Source organism: Trachymyrmex cornetzi, unplaced genomic scaffold (genome assembly GCF_001594075.2).
Source record: "Trachymyrmex cornetzi isolate Tcor2-1 unplaced genomic scaffold, Tcor1.1 scaffold454, whole genome shotgun sequence".
Lineage (NCBI taxonomy): Eukaryota > Metazoa > Arthropoda > Insecta > Hymenoptera > Formicidae > Trachymyrmex > Trachymyrmex cornetzi.
The window spans coordinates 580952-599200 of NW_017299334.1; the positions used below are offsets into that span (position 1 = coordinate 580952).

The following is an 18249-nucleotide window of genomic DNA, read 5'->3' on the forward strand; positions in this document are numbered from 1 at the left end:
ACCAGGGTACCTATTATGGAAATAATCGGAATAGATTCCGATCGGAATTATTCAATTATTCCCTAGATTTCTATTGTGTTTTCTGGGGAAAACGAAATAATTCCGATCGGAATCCATTCCGATTATTTCCATAATAGATACCCAGCGCTATGTTCGTCACGCGCGACACGCGATATCCAATGAGTTTTACTGATGTTCTCATTCTAAAGGTATACTCTCATTGGATATCACGTGTCGCGCGCGACGAACATCGCGCTGGTGTGCCGGAGCCATTATGCAAGAGTCTGTGCTTCCCGCTTGTAAATATCACCCTTAAAATTAACTTAAAGCCCGTATCAGACTACCGACTCTGCAAGCCGACCTGACTGCCAACTTTGACTGCCGATCAATAATGGACCAATCACATTGAATCAGTCTAAAGCTGGAAACACAATAGACACAGGCAATAGGCACAGGCAACAGGGAATAACGAGCCGTCCAATCAGAGCTTTGAGGTATAAGTTCGATATTATTTCCCAGAGCTCTGATTGGACGGCTCGTTGTTCCCTGTTGCCTGTGCCTATTGTCTGTGTCCATTGTGTTTCCAGCTTTATTGTGGTTGGTCCATTGGTCCATTATTGGTCGGCAGTCAGAGTTGGCAGTCGGGTCGGCTTGCAGAATCGGTAGTCTGATACGGACTTAAGTATGCATGGATAGCGCGGCACGCATGCGCGCGCTATCCATACACGCGCGCGTGCGTTTTCCAAATGTTATTATTAAAATGATTTAGTCAGATTCAGGAAAAAAAGATTAGTTGAGTATTCTAGAATCGCATATATCTAATGCGTATGACTATGTACTAATTATCCAAATGACATTTTATATTACATATTTCTAAAAGATTTATGTATTAATTGAAAATAAAAATGAACAAAATTGCTATCCTACGATTTATAGAATAATTCTCTTTAATTAATTGCTAATCAATCACACCTACAGCTCCATATATAATATTAATATATTTTAATGATAATAATTAAAATATACGACTATAAATAAATAAATTACCGATTTATCCTTCCAGCAATTATATTTTTATAAAGTTAAAATTTCTGAAAGCGAACGTGTGACAATTATAAATACTAATTTAATGTACTACACACACATTTCGAATGTTTGATTATATATTTGATTACACTATATAATCCTTATTATCTACTTGTTCACTTTCGCAGATCTTACAAGCTAATCAAGTCGTGCTGGCTTGCAGTCACATTGCAAAAGTATTCACGAAACTGTATTACATTTTTTGGACAAAGAGCGAAATAAGCAACAATAATATTGCCAAACATATTCCTTTTTATCTTCTTGATTATATATACAGAATGTTCAAATAAGGTCGGGATTCTGGATTTACTCGAGAGAATGACGTTTTTGAAAGAAATGTTTCAGACAAAAGTTGTAAGATACAAAAAGGTCTATTTACAGATCAGTTTGATCTTGGGTGGCGTTGCCAATGTCAGGTCAAGATCAACTCGATTTTTTAAAATGGAACGCCCTATTTTTTATTCTAGAATCTAATAGTCAGTGTTAAGAGCTTTTCAAAACACATCTTTAGAATATATAAAATATCATTAATTAATTTAAACATTTATTTTTTATATATAAAATATTGTTATTAATTAATATAAATTGTTAATAAAAATGTCATCCTCCCGAGTAAATCCAGGGTCCCGACTTTTTTTGAACACCCTGGTATATATTAACTGTACGTATATAATTTCAAATAATTTCAAGAATATATATGGACAACGCTGTTCTAACATGGAACGAAAATGATGTAGTCGGCATTGTCGACAAATGTAATCTATAAAAGTTCTAGATAGAGTTGCTATTTTCAGAACATATACCATTTATATACCTCTCAACGCTCAGCCAAATACAGGATAAATGCTAATATTCGCATCATACTCTTGCATTCTTGACTATAAAAATATCAGAGAAGTAGAAACATTTGAAAATATTAGATTCATTTGTATCTGTACCTTGATTTTTATGACTTGGATTTTAATTTGAATTTCTTGTCATGCCTAAATGAATTTTTATTTCAATATCTTCGTGTTAAGACGATATCTGTATTTTTATTTCACTATTTGTCTCATAACAAATTTGTTAAACTTATCTCCTCATTTGTAATAAAGTGTCTGATATGAAATACTAAGAAATAGCTATAAGGATAAAGCTTGCATTATATTAAGAGATTGTATTGAAAGCCGCTGTTTACGTCTAGATGGCTCTAACTGCGTATGCTGTAGTCAGAGACATCTGTTACTTATGTCATTTTTGAAAAGTGTAAACATTTCCCGCTAAAATACAATTAACAAACGCTACCTTTATTTTACAGAACGCATGTGCTTTTCTATAACTGAATTAAAATGGAACGCGATAAATTGTTTTTCCGACGTATACTTCTACGCTACTTTAATTTGAAAAAAAGTGCAAAACTCGGTTGCTTGCTTATGATGAATCGTTTCTAATCTTTCTAATCAAGGCAAAGTGGAATACAAGCAGATGAGCTCCAAAATGTTCAATCAAACTTTTCTAATTATAGTCATGGATAACAAATGAAAAATCGTAAATGACTGTGTTTTCGATTGCTACAACTACTAGAATAATGAGTTAACTATCAGGGACCTGATAAAACTGTTATTTAGACTTATACTGTAATATACAATAATTTATAAACGATAGTTCGTATAAACTGTGATAATTGCTAAAGAAAATTTTTTTAATGTTTATATATATTCATAATAAATATACATCATAAAACCAACACAATATGTATGTTAGTTTATTTGTCCATATATGATAGTGTAATGTATATTGCAAAATAAAATACAATTTTGACAGTATACATTATCCGGGATAAAGTTACGAGCCATCCAAATTGAAAAAAAAAAACAACATAATTTGGTAATTATTTTTATTTTCGGTTTTTCAATCTTATATCAATGTATAAAGCAATATTAAAATTTTGTATTAGTAAATCAGTACGTTGGTCGATTCTTGTAATTTTACATCAAAAAATTAGAAATAAATACGAGAGAACATAAATATAGACATAAAATTACTATAATACATATTATATAAAACATTAATTTTAATATCTCTTTCAATAATACAATTTCATATTCGAATAAACGTCTGGTGACTAAAATTTATTCGTATAACTATTATCGTTTCTGTTGAGCATGATTCTTTTGATGAAAAGAAGAGAAAGAGCTTGATTACTTTATCACAGGTACAAAATATAAAGAAATTTGAGAGAGATATTGGATCAAAAGAAGAAATACATTTACATGATTAAGAGTACTAATGAATTCAATATGTATACTACTAGCTGTAACATATAATATAGGCAGTGTCATAAGAAACAGTTCATCGGTGACTTATTTCCTCTATTGCATTCCTTTAGTATCGAGAGCACAATGAAGCCGGACGAAGTATAAGCCTGAAAACCTCCATAAAATCAATCCGGTATACTATCGTAGGGATAATAGCTTTACAATCGATGTATTATTATACAAACTATAAAACTTAACTTATTTGTTTCTTTCGCGGGGATGCATACAGTCGACGTTAACAAGCATCTGCGTAGAACTATGTAACATTACATCATCATAAATAACAGAAATTTAACTGCATATATAATACTTACTAAAGCTTACTCTTTTCTTTTTGTTTCTTTATCTAAAAGATGTAAAACGTATGCGATATATGAATGACAATACAGAAGAATAAGTGCGAGTAACAAATGCATGATGTTTAAAAACCCCATTGCATACGACAGCATGTAGAGAAAATACTGTACAGACACAGATAATACATATCGTATATTATTATTTGTCCGTTTAGGAGCATTTATACTGGCCGTAATCATATGCCGTAATCAGTAAGAATTGGCCAATCATGGTCGAGTATTCTCCTCTCATTCGGCTGTAAGAGAGGAATATTTGATTAATCGATTCTTACAGAGATTACGGCATACAGTTACGGCCAATATAAATGCTCCTTTACTTTATTTTGGCTCTCTCAGTTCATCTATAACGTGTCTATCGGAGACACACTTTCCATAAATTAACTGTTACTGAATCGTTCACACATGGATGTCTTCAGGCGAATATTTCCGCTATTGTGCTTTTGGAAGAACCATACCATCATGGATAAGAACGAAGCACACGACACTCAAAAATTGTTTGATTAATTACATTCGATTTTGTGGTTTGTTTTGAATATAATTTTACGTGTAGGCGTAATCGATTATCGCGTTGTGTATAGCTGTTATATCCAACTTACTCTATACAAATACAAAATCGTTTATATTGTCCCACAGTACACATGAAACGGCTTATGTTTAGGTGTGTTGTCCGTATTTATATATATATATAGTCTAATCTAAAAATCTCGCGTATAATAATATATTTATATATATACTAAGCACGATGTGTGTATAAAATTACATGTAAAACGAAACGATTTATATATACGCGATACGTAAGCGATTCGAGGATATAGAGTTTAGCGTGTTCGATATTTTCGCGTCCGCGACGCGACTCTCGTTTTTTCGCGTTTAATATGCCCCCATTCAATCATGCCAATACGCCGATTATATACTACTGAGAATTTGCTTGATCGGTTATTCCATACAGTAACTATAATCATCACATTTACTACCGTATATGAAAACCGTCGTTACGTCTCGACATTAAAATTCAATCATGCAATGGTGTATACGTTTCCTTCTCGTTTTAAGGCCGTATTCCTGCCAGGCCTGTGACGTTGTACACGCTGATCATAGCGGTCTTTTAAAGATCTTCCAAAAAAAGCGCATGGATGGTATGCAGGCAGAGATGTAAATATATATATATACGAACTTATAGAATTTACTGCGTATATATAGGATCTCGTACGAGTTGTGTTTTATCTCGTACATGTTGTGTCCCTATGTGACTGCGTGTCGAGAAGTGTCACCGACGACTCATGCAACTTTGGATTAATTCCTCTAACGATCATGCAGTCGTATTATCGATTAAGGACTTATTCACATTAAGTTCACTCTTATTCGCTCGCGTAGATTAATTGCTATGCTTTCAAAAAAGATTTCATTCCTTGATAAAACCTTACTTAGTGACTTAGATATATATTTATATAAATTTATATGTATACTATACGTCCACATGCGGATGCGAGATAGAGAGAGAAAGAGATAGGAGGGACGAGAGTGATGACTTCTGCGATCGGGGTACATCACAGGGGTAGGGCGGTGGAGTGCAGGGAAAACTCGCAGGGCGAGATGCTCGTTTTGATTTTTCAGCCGGCTCGGTGCGGCTTTACCTCTGCACCGTGTTTATCACGTCCTTTATTGTATTCTGCACATCACACAAGAGTCTCGTGTTCTCGGTGATGTTGCGTGTGCCGGCAGCTCGCAGCTGCCTCGCCTGCAGCTCGAGCCGGATGAGCAGGTCGCGGAATTGAAATCTCGCATGCGGCGCGATCGCCGTGTCCGTCAGGTTGACGCACATGCCGTGAAGCAAGCCGACCTTATCGGAAAGTTGCAGCCAGCTGGCCATAACTATGGTGGGACTACCCTTCAGATTCAGAATGCTGTTTTCTATAACGTTCGAGATTTCCATCACGCTATGCTTCGCCCCTTTCGTTATTTCGCCGCTGGTCTGCTTGCTGCCGTCATCGTCGTTCTGCGACGACTTGTTGCAATTCGGCGTGGCGTATATCGAGGAACCAAAATGTTTGCTGGAGGGTCCGAGTGGTTTCAACGGTTTGGCCGGTACGATCGGCTTTTCCATTTCCAAGGTTACTGAGGATGACGAGGTCGGAGGCCATATTCGCGGATCACCTTTGCTGGTCGAGCTTCTGGTCGAGGCACCGCTATGATCCTCTGGAGAGTCCTCGCTCGCAACATCACCGACATCCTGTTTACTACTCGCCCCTCTCACATTTAATTTAGGACTAAGTGGTTGGTTATCACAAGAAGCCTCTTTGTTCTCCCACAATTTTTTTAGGCTACTAATACTGCCGGTGCTGCGGCGCTTGTCATCGTTCGCATCATCCACGCCGGATGACGAATCCGCCGAATCCACGACGTTACTTCCCTGCGTGCAGTCGTCGAAACGCGACGACTTGCTCCTCTCGTCCGCCACGGCCCTTTCCTTGTCAGTGTTATCCACCTTTCGCAACCGAGCCTTGAAGTCGATTATTTGACCGTCCGGATTCTCTTCCCTCTGTGGATTACTTCTCTTGTCTACCTTCTTCAATTTGAAACCTACGCTAGCAGCACTCAATACGTGGCCTTCCGTAATCGGCGAGGTCATTGGGATCTCCTTGTGGCTGCTGCTTCTCTCAGTGTGCACACCCGGCATGTTCGTGTGAACGTGTTCCTGAACGTTGGACACGTCGTTGCTTTTCAACATCGAGATTGCGTACTCGCTCGGGACGATATGCTGCTTATTGGCGGAATCCATGCTGAAGCTGGCGCACAACTCGGATAGAAGCTGCGACGCCGGGTCAAGCGGTGCCGCCGACAGAGGCGCGTTGCTACTAGCGACGCTACCAGTCTTCTTCGCGAAGCCGGTACCACCGTGTTTCATGTCTGCACTCTGCTTGATCTCGTTGATCAGCTTGAGCTCCAGCATCTCCTTCATGCCGGGTTTGGACTCGAAGGGGTCGGTGATACCGGTTCCGATTACGGTACCGTCGATAGGCGGCGGCGGTGGTGGAGGCGGCGGTGGCGCTTCCTCAGGTGCCACGATCGTCGCGTCCAACGATTCCGTTTTGATCGTGCCACTGCTCGTCGTTTCCTTTGGTCTATAAACTAATTTCTTCTCGTCCGCGGACTTACCAACGCCGCCGCCGCTACCGCAATGCGCATCGCCGGCAGTCGTTTCCCGGCGTCGCAAATTCACGCCGAATCGCGAACTAGCCTCCTTCACTGATGGCTCCGCGTTTCTCACATCATTATTTCTATCGTCCTGATCGTGATCGCTGATCTCGTCTTTGCTCCGCCATTCTGCTTTCACTTTCCTAAGGCCGACTGGCGAGCTCGCTATCTTCGTGTGAGAAGAGGATGTCTCGCATGGTGACGCCGTTGTGACAGGTGGCGGTAAGTCACAGTGATCGAAGGCTTCGTCCGGAGGAGGTGGTAGATCAACCGGTGGTGGTGGAAACTCCAAATCAGCCAGAGTTGGCTGAATCGATCTCGACGGGCTGGCGGTACGGAAGCTGGAATTGTTCGGCGCTCGAAAAGTTCGCAAACCGATCCCCTCCGTATTGGTCTTCCTGATACCTACGGCACGGCTGCGAGGCGAGTTCGGCGGCTGATAGGTATTCACCACTCCGCTCGAAGAGTTACTACGCGTCATCTGTGGTTGACTGCGTAAATTGTTCTGGCGAGGTGAAAGGGAACGGTGCTGCGGGATCACGTCGACAACGCTCGCGGTGATGATGTCCTGCTGCTGCTGTTCTATGACTGCATTGGATAAAGAGGATGTGGCGATGTTCTCCTGATTCGGCGGCATACCACTTTGTCGTAGGGATTCTAAATACGCCCCAATTCTGGCTCCTTTTGGCAGAGTGCCATAGCGGTTGATCGCCCTTTTAACATTTTGCACCTCCAGCGCACCCACGTGGACCAGCTGAAATAGATTTTTATTCTAAATCGCGGAATCATTTCTTCGAATCAAACAACGCAAGTTATTCAAGCAGTGCTAAATGCATTTACCATCGAAACGGACTTTACTTTGAGATTCTTAACACAAACATACAGAAATATTATCGTTACAGTATCTGGTAATATTTAATGTCGTACGCGGGTAAAGAAGGTATTGTTTCTGTGTTTAGTATTTATATAGCTTTGAAATTGTGGCCGCTCAACGTAAGATCATTGTACCTTCTGAGGCAGTACTTCCTTAGACGTGTAAGGTCGAGATTTAATTTGTTTCTGATTGCATGGTAAGTTGGACACTGGTTCCGGCGAGGTTGACGGTTGAGGAACAAAGTTATGTTCTGCTGTCCCTTGCGACCCATCTCCGTCATCGTCCATATCGCAACCTCCTGTAGTAATTGACTGTGTAGCCATTGTCACGAGATCACGTGTGATACCTGAGTCGCCATTTAATAAGGTGTACTGTATATAATCTATAGCTAAGGTATCTCTCCGCATGTAAGCACAACGCGTTATAGACATTTCTGGAGGAAAGCTAAGAAAAGAATATTTGCGGCGCCTATCAATCTTATTCTCTGCTTTTCCTTCTAGTCACACTTCATTCATCCTAGGGTCATTCTCCTTTAATCGACATTCAGTTAACAGCAGATCCTTAAATTGTGTCCATTGTAATCTTATTAGTTAGATAAGAGTGACGTGTCGTTGACAATAAACAATCAGTGAAAATGAGAAATGGTATATGACGTATGTTAGTTTTCTGAATGATTTTTTTGTGATATATGTATGAATAAGAAGCTCAGTAAACTCACGTAACACTGCTTGAACACAGTTGAATTTTATACGATGATAAAATCGACGAAATAATAATGCCCCTTGCGCAGTCGAATCTCAATCTTTAGAATGAGAATAATTAAACGAGAAATCAAAATGATATATATATCTAGAAATCTAAAACCAAAGAGGAAAAATGACGTTCTACTTGTACCTCTGCAAAAACAAATATCATGCATGAGTACCTAATATAGAACCTGTTGGGTTTGTAACTCATTGTCAGTATGATAGATAACATATGTAAAGTATCGTTCCTTATTTGTATAAGTGGGAACGAAGAACTGTAGCTACAATTAACAGTATGTACGAGATGCAGACGCTCGAGAGTATGCATTAATAAAATATATCCAAGTACTATTATACCGGAAATTAGTATTCGGCGTGTATTCAACATTCAAGTATACATACTGGCTCGAGGAGAATGACCCACATTCATGAAGCCGTAAATCACTGTAGGCGGAGATGCATATCAAAATTAAACTTAAAGACAACTGAAAGTTAACAAAAGAAATCAAATGGAAGCAGCATTCGTGCATTCATCATTACACTTAATTTGATATAGTGGAATACCTTCAAAAATTTTATCAATACCATTTAGATCTGTGCCATCGTCAAGCGTCATAGTGCTCACTTCATTTTGCTGATCTTGTTCTTGATACGCAGAATCTCGAAAAGAACTGCACGATGATAGCAAGCTGTCACAGAAGATAAATAGCTTTGTTATATACCGAATTATGATTGTATGTTTTATAGAGAAAAAAAAGAAAATGTAAATACCTTGTTCGCTTAGGAGGTGCTGGCGCCTGCTTTCCTTTTTTATTGGTAGATCTTCGCATTTGAACCATATTACTATTACTCCTACTTGACAAACCTCCCATAAAAGTACTTAACTTGGTGACCGAGCTGGCTCCTTCTACATAAAATATATTTTGTCGAATAAATACTACTATTTTGGATAAATAATATGCTGTATTAGATAATTTTCTATACAATATAAAAACAAACATTATATTTAAATATTTAAAGAAAAGAATATCAGAAGCAATAAAATTATTCAATATCCTTTAAAATATATGTTAAAATTTAGAAAGATCAAATTTGAACTACTTTTTTTAATTATACTACAAACACTATAATTATATAGTTCACACCTTTTTATTTCAATGTCACATGATTGAGTCATTATCAACACTATAACATTAAATATTACCTTGCGTTATGCCGGAAGAAGATAATTGCTCGGATACAAGAACAAGTCCATGTATATTTCCTGTACTTCCAGTCTGCGATTTTTTGTATGCTAGCAATGGAATTTCCCCCCCACCTTGAAGCTGCTTCTCTACCTCTGCAATATTGCAGGAACATATTATAATAAGAACATAATTTTTTTTACAAAAAATATAATTAGTTAATACTCTAATCTAGAATAATCCATTTACCTTCGGTAATACTAGATTCTTGAAACATATTTTCTAATGAAAGGTGTATTTCCTTAAAAGTTGGCCGTTCTGCCGCTGACCATTGCCAGCACTGACGCATCAGATCATAAACTTTTGTTGGACAACCGGGAGGACATTCCATTCGATAGCCTTTTTCCAACATGTGATAAACATCCGTTAGATCGACACCAGGATAAGGGGACATTCCATAAGTGGCAATCTCCCATAATAAGATACCGAATGCCCATACATCAGACTGTAAAAATCAATTATCATTATTCATAATCCAATAACGTGATAATTATATTTCTTAACGATCTTTGTACCTTTGTGGAGAATTTATTATATGCTAAACCTTCTGGTGCAGTCCATTTTATAGGAAATTTCGCCCCGGCGTGGGCTGTGTATGTATCATCTCTCATAAGACGAGCTAGACCGAAATCTGCAACCTTAACAAGATGGTTTTCGCCTACCAGACAATTCCTGGCCGCCAGGTCGCGATGAATGAAGTTTCTACTCTCTAAATAACTCATGCCGCTCGCAATCTGTGTAGCCATGTGCATCAGAACTACAGCGTTAATCTGATGCTTACTCTCATTCCGCAGGTAATCCAGGAGATTTCCCTTGCTCATGAATTCCGTGATGATGTAGAATGGTGGTTCACGTGTACAGACTCCTAGTAATTGTACCAGATTTCGGTGTTTCATTTCTTTCATGATAGCCGCTTCCTCTAGAAAATCCTTCAACGCCATCGTATCCTCCTTTAAAGTTTTAACCGCTACGGTCATGTTGTATCTCTTCCAGACCGCTTCATACACATCGCCGTATTGGCCACCTCCTAACTTATGTCTCATTACTATGTCCGTCCTATTAATCTCCCATTCGTCCGGCTCTGGACTCAAAGGGAAGACGGTAGGCTTATTATGCTTTGGTGCAGGATAAAGCAGTTGCGTTATAAGGCCATCGGCAAGCATTGAATGATGATGCACTAGCTCAGCCAACGTGTTGAATTTGCTTTCCGTCGTGACAAACATCTTTCCTTCGCTATCTTCGTTGATTCTATAGTGATACACTCGACCCTCGTATCTCAAAGAGATGCTACGTTGTCCAGGACTGCTTTCCGATTCCCGTACAAGAAAACTACCGTTTATCCCTGAACTCAGCAGATACTCTGCAGCATTCCTAGATATCCTCCCATGGTACCAAGAATGTTTTTCCAAGGAGTTCACAGGTGTAACGTAATTCGATGGTACCCATCCCACTTGCCCAGAGCTTGAATGAGCCTCGCACCATTCTCCGCTTTTATTATAACTTAGGATACGTACTTGTTCACCTGTTTGGAAAAATTGAAGAATAACATTTATATAAGCTATGTTACACTTATAAAAAATCAACAAAATTTACATTCTAAAGCTTGATGAAATGCAATCTTTATGTAATGTTTAATGAAACATTAATTTAATACCCTTTTTCAAACTAAGTTGATTCTCCCCACCAGCTTGAAAATCATACAAGGCGACAAATAATTGAGGATCATCCTCCTCTTGTGCTAAGAGGTTTTCCTTGCTAGTCCATCTATATAAAAATGGAAAATATTATTTCTAAAACTAAATAATTGATGATATAAAGATAACATCCTCTATATTCAAGAGAGAGAGAGAGATTTTATCTTATAAATAGAAGTATATAAAAAAAGTAAACTTATGTAATAAGGATCTCCCTATCTTCTTATTATGTATTAAAGATAATTTATATAAGAGTCTTTTATAGTCTGACCTTGTACAAAAATAGATAAAATAGCTATTATTATATAAGCATGACATATGTCCTTCAGACTTTAAATAGTGAAACTGACCTATTTGCTGCTTCAAGAAGTCCGCTAGCAGACACACTGGCGTGCTGTTGAATGTTAGCTTGCTGTGAAATTGATTGAACACTAGAACCACTCGGGGGATCACCTTCTGGCAATGCTGGAATGTGAGGTAGAGGTCTACTTTGCAAAAGTGCCTCTGTAAAAGATAGAAAACAATCTTCTATGTAACCTTCAATATATCTAAAGGAAAACTTCTAGTACTGATAATCTCAAAGCAGCTCTTTGCTTACATAATAATGCAAAATGTTGGAAAATCTCATAATTACATTCAAAGTAACATAACACAATAAGGATGATTAACTAGTCATATCTATATGAATCTTCATTTAGACAACTGTTTATCTCTTTTTCCATAACATACACAGGTATACATGCCTATATATTGCAAAATCCTTATTTAACCAATAATATCCCTATTAATTCAGACAACATACATACCAATATAAACATTAATTTATATGTTAAAAAATATCGTGAAATTAGAGACGTTTCTTTATAACTGAATTAATGTACATTTCCTGTACTTAAAACAAAATAGGTACATGTTTGAAATTTGGTGAAAGCAAGGAGGAAAGTTTCAGTACAGTCTAGTGCAGCAAAAAAAATAAATCTCGAGGTTTGTTTTTTACTCCTACACTAAGACTTTTCTTCTTGCTTTACTCAAATCTTAAACATATACCACTTTAAGCTCCAAAAATGAATACTATATTAACTATAGAAGACAGACCTTTAGATTATTTCTAAGTACTACTTTCTTATCATTGCTATTAGTCTATAAAGACACCACATCACATTGTGTCAAGTCATGAAAGCACAACAGTGTTAAAACATGCCACAGAAGAAGCATGCCAGTTCCAGCATGAGTTGCAAAAACATCGTGCCTCAACAAGGACATCCAATGGAATGTGTTCGAAGAGGCTACTCTAGGAGCTCAGGTCTAGGAGCAAGGCAGAGAACGATAGGGACGTGTGTTCTCACCACTGTGCTCGGTGAATATGTTAGAGCCTATGACGCGCGTATCTTTGAGGTTTCTGGGATGCTTGCGTGTTTGCCGCACGGTGGACCCGGCGGGGATCACCCTGTCCTTGGTCTGCTGAGCGCCCATAGCGTTTGTCCGCTGATTACCATACCATGCCCCTCCTTCCCAGGTCTGCGTGTAAAGTCCTGTCTGGCTCCTGGTTCGGACTGCCCTCGCGGTCGCGCCGGGAAACACTTCACTTCCGGCATTCGACAGGCGCCGGCGACGGGCCCGACATCGTCGTCGATCGTTGTTATCGTCGTCGCCGTCGTCGTCCGCGTGAGCCCGGATCCACGCACGCGAGGACACCGCGATCGTCGGCCACGAGCGCGCGACCCACCCACCCGATCGAAGCGCAGATCACAGTGCGGGCCGCGGCGGGGCCATTCACATTTTTACATGTCAATTACCGCTCTCTCTCGCTGCCCCTCGCCATATTTGACAGCTTTTGACGTCGATTATTTAGTTTGTCGATGCATTGCTGTGCGGCAGCACGACGCTGGGCGGGTTCTCATGCGGTGCCCTCCACGATGCCCTCCACGGTGCCCTCGTTCGCACGCTCCTAATTCCGAGCCTGTCCTGTCGTCGTCCGCGTGTATAGATATCGAGCTGTCGCGAACTGCCGATAATCGCTTTATTTATAATCGAATTTTTTATCGGTTCAATTTTTCTTTTTTTCCCGGTTGGACGATCTCTTTTCTTTTTCTTTTTTTTTCTTCGATGCTTGATTTACATGCTTATCTTATTTTTAGTGCGAAAGATTTAACGCGACGCAACTGGAAATGACTGGAAAAGAGAATGAGTGTTCAGAATTTAGACGGAGGACTGCAAAAAGATATGAAAACCAACCAATCATAAGGCTGCGAGCTCAATTTAAAGGGTTGTCTCAGTCTTTCGTAGTCAATTTTGTATGTATCGTCTTTCTTTTTTGGTAAGATGTAAACGGATGGACCTTTTTTCTTTATAGGTATGTTCGCGTTTCCACCAACTGTTCCAACATCCTATTGAAACGCGCTCGAATAGAACATGTTGGAACATGTTGGAGCTTGTCAGACATGCAATGAACAAATTTTTGCTTTCTAATTATACATATATCTATTTCACTTTATGGCCCTGCGCACAATGGAGAAAATATTACTAACAGGAATAGATATTAAAATTTTAACCTATCAGATACCAGTTACATAGGAATACATGGATTCTGATAGGTTGAAATCTTATAGCGTTTTCGATTGGGAAAAAGTTAGCGCGTACCAGGGGATCGATTCTGTATCTTGAAATGAGGTGAAAATTACAAAAGTGAGCGAATTTACTAGAATACTGATAATTTCATTGGTCAATGCCTAGTAAATTTGCTCACTTTTGTAATTTTCACCTTGTTTGAAGATACAGAATCGACCCCCAGTGCACACTCATAGCGTATTCGATTTACTGACTCGACCCGACTCCGAATCAACAGTCTGTTCTGTTTAGCTGCAAAAGAAGAGCTAAATTGTGTAAGAAATGCAGCTGAAAAGAACAGACTGTTGACTCCAGTCGGATCGAGTCAGTAAATCGAATACGCTATCAGTTTATACCAATACTGGACGAGTTCCATGGGTTGCACTGAATAGTGCAAGTTCAAAAGAACACGCTAAGATTTTCAGTGCTAAAGCTGAAGTGCCATTTCGAGTTGTAAGATTGTAAGGACTTGACTAAACTGCAGGAAGAATGCGGAAAAATAATTTCGACATCTCATGTTTCAGCCTCTGTTGAACGCAGCCATTTGGCTGTACAATTTTCTTTTATAGTTTAGCTTTTCTTTTGCAGCTTAAGGTTCCGCGCACAAAGATGGTCGCAACTGAGTCGTAGTCGTAAGTCGTTGTCGTAGGTCAACGCACAAGGATTTTACGTATGTCGTTTACGTATATCCTATTGCGCCAGTTGTTTGCGTCAACTGACGCAATAGGAAAAAACAGCAGACCATGGACTCAAAGTCTAGAGTCAGCTAATCGAATACTCTATAAATATATAAGCTGATCATATTAAAAACTTTTACAACAATTACAAGGCTGTTTTCTCTGCTGAATGCATTTATGCAGCCAATGGCTGCGTTGAGCCGAGAAAGCAGCTCTGCAACTGTCGTAAAATTCTTAAATATGATTGGTTTATACATTTAGATCTAGTGAGGAACTAAGGGCAAGATCAATCATATTAAAGAATTTTACAACAGTTGCAAAGCTACTTTCTTTGCTGAACGCAGCCATTGGTGGAATCGAGCCTTAGGGTGCCGTCACATGCGGCGTAACTTGCGTAAGCGTAACTTGCGCCGACCAATCATATCATTTCACTTGAATATCAGTTTCTGTCTAGTCACTTTATGCTTTTTACGCTATTTTGTTGTTACGCCGAAACATGATAGAATCACTATGCGTCGAATCTAATTTCTGGCTCATTTTAGCTTATTCTGTCTGAAAAAATGCACAAGGGTTTCGATTTTGCAATAGTACAATTATAAAAGTCGTGCGCCCCTTTGCATCGCGTGAAAAGTCGAAACCTACGTGGAACAGTACAATTATAGACCTCATTTTGCCTCTGTGACAGATTTCCTAACCTCAATAGTCATCAACTTTAACGCTTAATATCTCAGATCACAAGGCAGAATGACGTTTTTTTGGCCAGATTCTTTTGTTTCATGCAAAAACGCGTCGAATAAGCCTAAGGACCTGAACACAATAGAGGAATAGGAATTAGATATTAATAGCGTTTTCGATAGGGGTGCACTGGCTGCACTCAGTGTCAAGAGCGTGTTCGATTGGCAGTGCCAATGCGCACTTGGCTAGTGTCACGTGTTCATTTGATCGCACGACACTCGCGTAGTGCGCACTCAGTTTGTAACATTTTGTTGAACATTGCTTCAAAGTGAACAAAAATGAGTTTCAGCTTTAGCACTGAAAATCTTGGCGTATTCTTTTGAACTTGCACTATTCAGTGCAACCCAAGGAACTCGTCCAGTGTTGGTGTGAACTTAGTGCGCACTGGTGCGCACTAACTTTTGCCCAATCGAAAACGCTATAAGATTTTAACCTATCAGAAACTGATTACATCGGAATACACGGTTTCTGATAGGTTGAAATCTTAATATCTAATTCTTGTTCCTCTATTGTGCTCAGGCCCTAAGAGGGGTTTCGCAAAATTTTCCGATTTTAATAATTTATTCGATCATCCGCTCATATATACGCGATGGAAAGATACCGGTTCCCCATGAGGCGTACTTTTCGAGATGCATAGGTTACGAAAGCCAATCATAAATTCATTTAGCATTTCTGTTAAGGTAAATTTTCACGAGCTGCTCAAACCGGCTGTTTCAGCGACAAAAAGAATCACATGATTAAAATGGACGCTTGATATTCGTCAATTATGACCACGTGATTCTTCTTGTCGCTGAAACAGCTGGTTTGAGCAGCTCGTGAAAATTTACCTTTAGAGTGAACAACAGAAATTCTAATCAGCAATTGGCTGCATTAGTTCGGCATTTCTCTAATTCGCGAAATACGCTCAATGTGAATGCGGGCTTTCAGAATGGCATATTCTAGTAAATAAAAAATAACGTATTCTAATAAATTACTAGAATACGCAGGTTACGCTTATGGTGTAGTCCCATGAAGCGTATTTGCCGCGTATCGCGTAACCGCGTAACCAATCAGAAGCAATCCGCCTTTTCCGCTACGCGTAAATAGATCTCCTACTGTCCCATAGTGCGTAAAAGGTAGCCTGCGTACGTCCGAAAACCAATCATGTTTCTATATTCTCCCAGAGTTCTATGATGGAAAGCCAAAAACCGAAATTCATTGGTCACGCTATTTATAAAAACGCATCATGGGACAGGAGGGATAACAAATTCGCGTACTGTTCGCACACACACATATTTTTACAGATAGTCGTATTAACTTCTATAGGACTTGTTCCGAGAGACAGGTGTCAATTAAAGAAAAATCTGTTCTGTCTACACATTTATATCGCCATAAATATGAATTCAAATGATTTATTGTTTTATATTTGTGCACTTCGTCAGCAAATGTATTCGAACACTGTTGATGGTTCAGCTGTACATTTAAAATTGCGAAAATTAATAGCTATTTGGTTATTAATAAAAAAAAATAAGCGAAATCCACGACCAGCTGTACGTAAATTTTGGGTTCATCCAATATTTTCTTATGAAAATCGATTACTTCAAGGAGCAAGTGATAATCTTGTAAAAGAATTACAATTCCACAATGACAATCAATTTTTTAATTACTCTCGTATGAACATGGAAATGTATAAAGAATTGTTAAATTTGGTGGAACCATTTATAGCGAAGCAGGAATGTATTCGAATGCCAATACCTGCAAACACACGTTTGGAAATTTGTTTGCGCTATTTAGCTTCTGGTGATAGCATGAAATCACTTTCTTATGCATATCGAGTTGGACACAATACCATTTCAAAAATTGTGTCAGAAACTTGTGAAGCAATCTGGACGGTGTTAAAAGATAAAGATTTTCCATCATATACAGTGAAGATACTTGGAAGAAGATTGCTAACAAATTTGAAAATCGGTGGAACTTTCCTAACTGCATAGGCGTTGTAGATGGAAAACACGTTATGATTCAGGTATTAATTTTTCAAAATTTTATTTAAAAATAATTTCACATTTTAGAAAACTTTTTATTTTTCTTGTTACAGGCACCTCCACACAGTGGCTCAACAGTATCCGCACTTCAGTTGCTAGAAAAAATATAATTATGAAAGAGGGTTCTTTTGATCCTCCCAAACGTAATCGAAACGTCTGTTTATAATTATTGTATAATTTGTGTCTATGCTTATAATACTCGTTTGTTATCGATTAATACATATTATCTGGCTCATAGCCTTTCTATTATATTAATTATTATTAATACTAGAATGTAACTGCCTATTACGGTCGGATCTTCGTTGCTTTAAATAATTCAATCTTGAATTACTAATATATACTATATATGTACTTGCATATACCATATTGTAGTCTTTTTCAAACTGCGCGTCGAATTGTTTTTCCGGACTAAATAAACGCAATTAAAACTACTCTAGTAATCGACTAATCGCGAATTAAATTGACAAGCAATTTTAATAATTTGATGCTACCATCAAGCATCATATATTATAAAGATGTTAATCTATAGAAACTATTAATAAATTTATTGCGAAAAATATTACCTCGGCCGGGATTTGAAACCGGATCTCTTGTAAAGGCCTTGGTACCAAGGCCTTGGTAGTCTAATGGCTCAGGACGCTCGTACGGTTTACAAGAGATCCGGGTTCAAATCCCGACCGAGGTAATATTTTTCGCAATAAATTTATTAATAGTTTT

At 38.6% G+C, this 18249-nt stretch overlaps 1 protein-coding gene across 4 annotated transcripts; it reads right to left on the reverse strand.

Annotated features, from left to right (window-relative positions):
* Positions 1-3190: 3190 nt before the first annotated feature.
* Positions 3191-13656, reverse strand: Abl (tyrosine-protein kinase Abl). Of its 4 annotated transcripts, none has more exons than XM_018513230.1 (10): positions 12839-13656; positions 11843-11996; positions 11453-11562; positions 10314-11320; positions 9988-10243; positions 9759-9893; positions 9326-9461; positions 9140-9243; positions 7943-8106; positions 3191-7688 (listed from the first exon to the last, which is right to left on the reverse strand). In XM_018513230.1, exons 1-10 carry the CDS (start codon positions 12963-12965, stop codon positions 5370-5372), a joined length of 4512 nt encoding a protein of 1503 aa, XP_018368732.1. In that variant the 5' UTR covers positions 12966-13656; the 3' UTR covers positions 3191-5369. The 4 variants fall into 4 exon arrangements, with proteins under 4 accessions (XP_018368732.1, XP_018368730.1, XP_018368731.1 ...); XM_018513228.1 differs by having other exon boundaries at positions 7943-8154; XM_018513229.1 differs by having other exon boundaries at positions 9119-9243.
* Positions 13657-18249: the final 4593 nt, after the last annotated feature.